The 8,788-nt window shown below is 35.7% G+C and overlaps 1 protein-coding gene across 1 annotated transcript; it reads left to right on the top strand.

The window, feature by feature from the left end:
* The first annotated feature begins 422 nt into the window (after positions 1-422).
* On the top strand, positions 423-8,433 carry LOC117624763 (histone deacetylase 14). The gene is made up of 9 exons (XM_034356200.1): positions 423-719; positions 1,306-1,562; positions 2,194-2,268; positions 4,034-4,135; positions 4,830-4,901; positions 4,985-5,041; positions 5,224-5,475; positions 7,578-7,759; positions 7,842-8,433. The coding sequence occupies exons 1-9, from the start codon at positions 680-682 to the stop codon at positions 8,140-8,142; spliced, it is 1,338 nt and encodes a 445-aa protein (XP_034212091.1). The 5' UTR covers positions 423-679; the 3' UTR covers positions 8,143-8,433.
* Positions 8,434-8,788: the final 355 nt, after the last annotated feature.

The raw sequence follows: 8,788 nt of genomic DNA, 5'->3' as shown, positions 1-8,788 counted from the left end.
AATTAAATTCGGGAATTTGATGCCCCAATTTTCACTATTTTTTCTGCACGTCATTTAATAAATTTCGTGCTGCCAAACAAGGGAATTATCAATTTCTCCTTTTAAATTCCCGTTAAATTTCTAGTTATTTTCTCCTCATCCAAACGGAGGAAACTTAGCTTACAAAGAGGAGAAATTATATAGCAAATCAAATTGGTTTTATTTTTTTGTCCAACTTCATTACAAAGCAGACGACATTTGTAAAACAAAATACGTACAAAAACCCATAGGTTGGAAATGGCCAAAAAACAAAAACAAAAATTAACCATCTAATTGCTTGCACTACCTTTTTCCTATTCAACTAAGGGTTATGTTCTATAAGAAATGTGAAAACTAAAATTCTATCAAACACAGAAGTGAAAATAATATTTAAGATTATTGTGCTTTGATTAACGATTCCAAAAAAAATCAATCAAGCAGTGCCCCAGAGTTTCAAGTCCGGTTGTCGGAGTTCAACGTTCGGCGACTGGACTGAAGAGTTAAAATTGGTTAAAGAGTTGGTACAAAAATTTAATTATAGGTGAGCCACGTCATCCTTTAAAACGATTTTTTTGGGGTCAGAAATTGGTCCTGATATATCAGCAGCCAAGCAAGCATAGCCTTTAGCAGCGGCAAGTTGTTGCGGCAGTCCAATACGCTAATGGAGCTCCTTGCAGTCTCTTTCTCGTCATCTCTGGCTGGTACCTCTCTCTCTCTCTCTCTCTCTCTCTCTCTCTCTCTCTCTCTCATACACAGAGTCATGCAGCAACATAATCTATAACCTGTTGGCTTATCTGGGTATTAATTATTTTGGCTTATAATTCATTAAATTTTTTGAATTTATGAGCTTTTCCATTTGGTATTTTATAATAGTTTTCATTCCTTGTGGATTGATGTCATCTATGACATTTAAGGCTGCTTTGATTCTTGGTTTAAGCTGTAATTTCAGTTTGACTGTCCTTAGAACTTCAATTTATACTTGGTAAATTATTATCTGTACTTGTATTGTCATAATTCTTTTCATCATATGTAGTTTCTCATCGCGACAATAACATGTGCCCTGTGATATACAATACTGTGTACATATATACACACACACATATGTACATGTTTCAATATATATTCTTTTAAATAATAGAATCACTAATTTTGTGCTGTCTTAGATGCAATGTTTAGTATTCATTGTGATAGTTGTGATTTGCTATGTATATTTTATTATATGTATCGTAATAATTTTATATTACTGCAAAAATATATCCTGAAAGCATAGAATTCTTCTTGTCTTAGGGAATGCCTTGTTTTTGGCGAGGCAGCATTTGTGCAAGTGGAAGAACCATAGTAGATTTGACTTAGAAGCCAAATTTGTGAGAAATAAAATTTTGAATAAGAGTTTGAGAAGAGGAAGGAGGTGTTTATCTGAAAAAACAGAAGCTTCTATTTCTTGTTCAACTGGTACAGGGGAGGATCCCCTTATTCCTGTTAATCAGAAATTAAGTGATGCACGCGTCATTTATGCTGTAGCTCCTGCCATGGGTCATAACCAGGTATATTCAGCTGGCCAGTTGTGCAATGCACACCTTTTTATACTGATTTATTGCCATGGTTCTTCATTAGTTTACTTGATAGTTTTTCTGTTTTTTTATTTTTTTATTTTTTATTTTTATTGAAAACTTTCTTGGTCTTCTTCAGTTTTGCATTTCTGGGGTTTATTGAAATTGTTTCAATTTCAATGAATAGCATACTTATATACCACGCAATCAATGTTTTCTAAATGTACTAACATTGCAATTTTTCTCTTCTGAGTAATGTGTGGTGCAGCTACGTGTAGTTGGAGGTCAGCCTGAGCTAAACTTAACTTTAGTTTAGATGCGCTTCTGCTCGAATTTGGTTTCACATGGCAACATTTTTCATTAAATTTTGAAGTTTATATATTCATCCATATAAATACATAACACACACACACAGACAGAGTAATACGTATCATATGAGTCCATTGACTGATTAGCCTCATTGTTAATAATTCTGAGTAGATGCAAATTTATCCATTTGTTTTTTGTTTTTCTCTTCATTTACTGGTTGCAAGTTGCAACGATTCTGTACTTATTTCTTTCTATGATGGTGTTACTGTTATAGTTCTTTCTACTTCTAATAGTCTGAATTTACTGTTGCTAGCAGGAGTCTCATCCAGAATCCCATTTTAGAGTTCCGTCAATAGTGAATGCTCTTGAAAAATGGGAGCTCTCGCCAAAGGTATCAATATATGTCTTAAACTGCACAGATCCTCAACTTTTCTGCCATTGTTCACTTGCCTTTCCATTTTTGTCTGGTACTTTTTTATTTATTATTCAGCTCGACTTTCCATTGTGAGCAGCTGGTCGAGCAGTTGCTTGATGTCTTTCCCATTCTGTTCAGGGCTTAAGGTTAAACCCAAGAGCTAGACCTTAAATTATAGGCCTTGAATGACAAGTCTACGTCCTAAAATAATCAGATCAACCCTCTCTAAACCAGAATATAAAATGTGAAAAAAGAAAAAACTAGAGAAACTCTAGAAGCCTAAGCTTGAAACAGAGGTTCTGCACCCTAAATTAATAGACCCGGTTCAAACTGAAAATTGGAAAAAAAAAAAAAAAAACTGAAAACTAGAAGCCTAAGCTTGAAATAGAGATTCTACACCCTAAATTAATAGACCCGGTTCAAACTGAAAATTGGAAAAAAAAACTGAAAAATGGAAGGCAGTTTGAACAACCTTGGTGGCAATTCAAATGGCAAAGGATTCTGCAAGCAGAAATTTCACTAGTCAAAATCAATCCAAGATGTTTTCTTGTGTGTAAACACAAATTTATCTATTGTTTGCATATGTAGGCAATTTTCTTACCATTTCTTCATGTACGAAACAAGACTTTCGATTTTTATTTTTTGTTGATTATTTGTTCTATAATGCGGATGGGAAAAAAAGGGACAGGTGAGAAGTCAGAGCAACTATTTGGTATCTTTGTGTTCTATACAACCCAAAATTAGACAAGGAATAGGCGGGCTTGGCTGCTGTACTCTAGTATGAATAGGCTCTTAAGAGGCTCTTGTATTCAATTTTTTATGAATATGATTCCACGATTCAGTTTATAGAGTTTTTTTGGGATTCTTACCCTAGAACTCAATTATCTTCGTTCCAACTTCAATTCTATGGCTTTATCTTGCTATTTTCTATTGTTTAAGGTCTGGAATCCGTTTCTTAGTTTACCCACTGGGCAGCAGCTTATTGCTACTGTTCTGCACCAATTTCACACGCTAGCTTATCTTCGATAAGTATTCAAGTAGCTGACATGTGGGTAGGCCTTGTGTCGATATCCTATTTTCTTGAGTGCTTAAAAAACAAAGGCCCGGATCTCATGGCAGCAACACTACTTCACAAACTTGTATAGGCAGGCATTAAGTATCCCTGTAACCATGCCTATTAGCAGCCATAACTCAACCGCCTCAATAGAATGGAGGTACTGGGAACTTTTACCTTGGAATAGAGATAATAATGACTCTGTACTTCTTTCAATCACTACATATGATGGACGTTACTCATTGTAATTAGAGGACTTGATCGATGTTTTAACTGTTGAGTAAGTATTGAAATGGAATTTGGCCTCATCCCCTTTGTTTTTTTCCACCCCAAATCCCTTGCAAGTCATTTAGTTAATGTAGCTGCCAATTTTTGACACAGCCTCACGAAATCGTTGGTAATATTACCACCACTTCTGTTTTATACTTTTTTTTTTTGCCTCACAAAACTATATGTCAAGCCAATATTCCATGAATTTCCGTTGTTCACTTGGAAATAAGCTCCTGATAGGGTTGTTTGACTACCACAGTGGATAGATAAAGTAGGCATTGGCATTGGCAGTGGATAAATGAGCAAGTTCTCTATTGAAAAAGTCCATTAGCCCTCCAATTCAAGTTCTATTTTTTGATTTACAAATGAAGCAATAAAATTCCCATTTGTTTGATCATCTTTTGTCTTATAACTCAGTTCCGTGGCTTGGAGGTTATTGAACTTGAAAATTTCAACGCAGCATCATCGAATGACATTGCAAGTGTTCATACAAGAGCCTATGTATCAGGCCTTGAGAAGGTAGCAAAAGTAACCATCACATATATATTTTTTGGTTTTGTTTTCAATACTCTTCTTGTTTTTGGCCCTTCTTTTCATCAGCCCACCGACTTGTTCCTCTCTTGGATTGTATTATGTGCTAAACAACTGGTACAATTAAGGGTCACTAACTACATTCCTTGAAATTTTGCAATCTATGAAGGTGTTTCCTGTTCTGTTATGCAATTGTCAATTTTGTCCTGGAAGTTGTAGTTGCGCTGCACTTTGGCATTATTTTTGTAAAATACCATGCTTTTATGTTGAGCATATGCACTCGTCATATTCTTGAGGAGCACTAAAAACCTATAATCCTCCCTGTTAACTGCTAGAACTTAATATTACATCAAATGATTGGACCCATATAGAACTCCATACAATCATGGTAAAGTTCTTTGCATGCTGTCTTAGATTCCTCAATTGACTCAACACAAGTTACTCTACTTAAAAAATTTGTTGGAGGCTGGCCGGCATCCCTTAGTTCAGGTCTTTACATTATCTCACCCTTCCCTCTCACATGGTGTTGTTTTGTCTAATTGTTATTAGTGAAATGCAGTACTGAGATGGCAAGTTTTGGAAATCTGTTGGTGCTGGAATATTTCTCTTTCTTTGTGGTCAGGTCCATATATTTATCATATTTCTCTCTGCCTCTCTCTAACACCCCCAATCCAATTTATAGGCTATGGATCAAGCCTCAAAACAGGGAATTATTTTGATTGAAGGCTCTGGGCCAACATACGCAACTGTTGATGTAAGTGGTAGTTAAGACGTTTCAATGTCCTTTTTCTTGTGTCTTTCCGTTCTGATTTTCTAACAGTGGTGTTAATAATGTAGACGTTCCAGGAGTCACTAGTTGCAGCTGGAGCAGGAATTGCCTTAATTGATGCAGTGGTGATTTCTCAATCGTGTCTTGGTGATAATCTATGTTAGTTATGTGTGCTGAAGTGTATAGGTGATACTTTTGCATTGCCGTCCAACTGATCCTCTGTCTACTTCAAAAAGGATAAAGTTTTCATATGGTATAAATCTTGTTTGAAGTATCCTTCTTCAATACATCTGAATTCATTGCTCAGGTTGCAGAATCAAAGATCAGCAAGAGTCCACCTGTAGGTTTTGCTTTAATAAGACCTCCTGGACATCATGCTATTCCAAAGGGTCCAATGGGGTTTTGTGTTTTTGGAAATGTTGCAGTTGCAGCTCGTTATGCTCAGCGTTCACATGGCTTAAAGCGTGTGTTTATCATTGATTTTGATGTTCACCATGGGAATGGGACAAATGATGCTTTCTATGATGATCCTGATATATTTTTCCTGTCAACTCACCAAGTAAGTACGGATTGGATTTGGACAAGTTTGATACATTTTGTCTTGATATCTAGTCATGAATTCTTGTGATGCTCATCTAAGTAGCTTATTTTTGGTCAGCAATTAGTAAACTTTATTTTTTCTCCATAGCTAAAGACTGTTACTGATTCTTGATGGTGGGAGCATATAACCTAAGTAGAAACACTAAGATGTCACTATTTACATACTGTTTTTTCTTATTTTATTTTGTTTTATTTCATTTCTTTTTTCTCTCTCTCAGTGATATGACTTTAACATGTTTTATAAATCTAGTAATTTAAATCCAGTCAAGTTTGAAACAGACTTTCTTTGCTGCCAACCGCATACATACCTTTTTGGGAATGAAAGAGTACTTTCGGAAACTTTAGCAGTAATAAACTTGTATCTTTTTGTAAATATTTTGTATTCATATCTAGTCATAAATTCTTGTTATGCTCGTCTACTCGTCTGAGTACCTTATGATGTCATTATTTACATATCATTTTTTGTTGTTTTATTTTGTGCCAACCTCATACATGCCTTTTGTGAATTGAGGAGTACTTTTGGAAACTTTAGCAGTAAAAAATTCATATTTTTCATAAATGTTTTGTATTGTAGTTAACATATATTATTTGAAATCCTGTTCCTGCAGTTCAAGAATTTTCTGTAGAATTCTGTGTTTCTTTTTCTTTGGAATAGTTCTTCGTAATATACTGTCTTGTCAACATGCCAACTTTAACAAGTTGCCAAATTTATAAGATTTCATACTAGTGTATAATAATCTTCACGTATTGTGATTCCTTATCTATATACTGATAAGATGCAAAGAGAATACACCACCTTGTGTCTGAATGTTATCCTCAACTTTTTTATATAAAAAAAATTTCTGATGTTGAGAAGATTGACTTATAGATCATCAAATATCCCAAGTTTGAAAGCAGAAGCAACAAGATTGACATATAGATCACATTTAGGGTTATTAGTTTGTGCGTTGTGTGAATCTGCTTGTGGCAAGTCGAATTACCTGCCACAAATAACTAAAATCAGCACAACTTTTTATGTCACGTTGCAGCTGTGCAATTCCCACAAGAAGTTTTTGTTTCAAGGGTTCATACACACACAGTATGGAATTTGCATTGAATACAAACACAATTTGATGTCTTGTTGTGGATCTATACTCTAGTAGGGAAGGCTGAACCTGCGGATCTAAGGGCTACAACTGCGTTCACATGCAATCCGAGTTCACATTGTAGAAAAATCCGTCTTTCAATATCTGGATCTTTCCGTTTGAATTGCAAGTAAAGAGGATCCATATCCAACTTTACGCATTGTCCCATGCAGAAGTTCTGCTACTTTCCCCTTAGTGGCATAATGCGGCTTGAACTTGTTCTCTTGCATTGAATACTTTGGATGCTACTGTTAGACCATTGAACTGAAAATCAGAAAATTATTCACCAAAAAAAAGTACTCGGTGGTAGTAAGCAGCTCTACAAGAAAACAGAAGATTGAAAAGAATTACCAATGGAAATAATGACAGAACCAGAACCCAAGACCATACACAGTCAGCCACAAATTAATTACAGATTAAATGCCATAGAATAATAGAACTAGGGAGCTCCAATTGCTTGCAGTTCTCCTGTGTAATGAAGAAACAGAAACTTTCTTCCAAGAAGCCACCTTGAGTCTGATAGCTTCATGGGTGGACATGGCATTTGATATTGTAAACTTTGTTGGTCTACCACTACTCTCAAATGCTTAAGCCATTTGGATGTGGCCAACAATTATGTTACATTCTAGAACACATGCAGACAACTCTTCACAATTCAAGCCCAACATGTGGAATTCAACTTATTTCCGGAGGGGCTGCAATTGCAGGGATTTGAAAGTTAAGGAACTCCTGCTGTGATATCATGTTGAGTTTCCTGGGTTACCATTATTCCCAAAAGTTTAAGCTGACAGGATATGGGCCAACCATTATTTGGTCTTCTAACAGATTTTATTTTATTTTTTCCTTCAATTTGTTTACTGCCACTGTGAAATAATGTACATTTTAGATATTCTTTATAGAATTCCAAGTTTATTCCTGTGTTAATTCATTGATTCAGGATGGAAGCTACCCTGGTACTGGTAAATTTGAGGAGGTAGGCCATGGAGATGGGGAAGGAACAACACTAAATCTTCCTCTACCTGGAGGCTCAGGTGATACTGCCATGAGAACTGTGTTTGATGAAATAATTGTACCATGTGCTCAGAGGTTTAAGCCAGATATTATCCTTGTCTCTGCTGGGTGAGTTTCGCATTCCATGTAAACTACTGTTTCATTGCCAATCTTCATTACCCATTTGCTTATGAATAACCAAATTGTTTAGGTATGATGCTCATGTATTGGATCCACTAGCAAGTCTGCAATTCACGACGGGAACATACTACATGCTTGCATCCTATATTCAACAACTTGCGAATGATCTATGTGAGGGTCGATGTGTATTTTTCTTGGAAGGAGGATACAACCTCAAGTCCCTTTCCTATTCCGTGGCAGATTCATTCCGTGCCTTTCTGGGAGAGCCAAGTTTGGCTTCCGAGTTTGACAACCCTGCCATCTTGCATGAAGAGCCATCAACCAGGGTTAGGCAGGCAATTGAGAGGGTGAAACATATACATTCCTTATGAAGATCCCATAGACTTGGCATGCATACAACTTTACATATTATTCTGTACTATAAAGATCAGATGCAAACATGTTCTGTTGTGCAAATCCTTACCTACAAAGCTCATAGTTCTCACTTATATTAAGTTTGTTTTAGTGATTGACAATGACAAATAGTTACCTGTACATTCTTCACTGTTGAATTTCTGTCCAGTGTTGCAATTTGTATATGTATCTGGTGGTTGGGAAAAACCTAAGGATCCATTTGGATCAAAGGCTTTGAATTTGAGGTCAAATGAGTTTTTTATTTCGGAGTTCAGAAATGTTAAAGAAGTTAATGTGGTCTCCTAGCATGATCCTAATCTTAAGGAAAATGCTAAGGAGACCACATTTATAGACACAATGATATGCCATGCTAAGGCAAAAGACTCTAATCTTAAAGAAAACGCTTTGAATATTGGGTTGTAAATGCTAGCTTTCTTGAAAACCTCAATTGTTTTTCTTTTTTCTTTGTTGTCAAAATCTCAACTGCTATATGCTATGTTATAGGAATTGTAGAGTTCAATTCCATGGATTGTTGATCATGTTGACAATTGCCTTGGGTCTTGATATGTTAATTAATTTAAGCTATAAATTTAAATAATAATGGGCCTTTATTGAGTGTTTTCT

This window comes from Prunus dulcis, chromosome 4 (assembly GCF_902201215.1).
Source record: "Prunus dulcis chromosome 4, ALMONDv2, whole genome shotgun sequence".
Lineage (NCBI taxonomy): Eukaryota > Viridiplantae > Streptophyta > Magnoliopsida > Rosales > Rosaceae > Prunus > Prunus dulcis.
The sequence above is the reverse complement of the archived record's forward strand: the minus strand, read 5'-3'. Positions and strand labels throughout refer to the sequence as shown.

What these genes read in the sequence shown, in the direction of transcription:
- LOC117624763 (XM_034356200.1), top strand. Translation starts at nt 680, where the DNA reads ATGGAGCTCCTTGCAGTCTCTTTCTCGTCATCTCTGGCTG. An exon ending in TTTCTCGTCATCTCTGGCTG is followed by an intron (nt 720 to 1,305) that starts GTACCTCTCTCT and finishes TTCTTGTCTTAG; the next exon opens with GGAATGCCTTGTTTTTGGCG. An exon ending in ATGTATCAGGCCTTGAGAAG is followed by an intron (nt 4,136 to 4,829) that starts GTAGCAAAAGTA and finishes TCCAATTTATAG; the next exon opens with GCTATGGATCAAGCCTCAAA.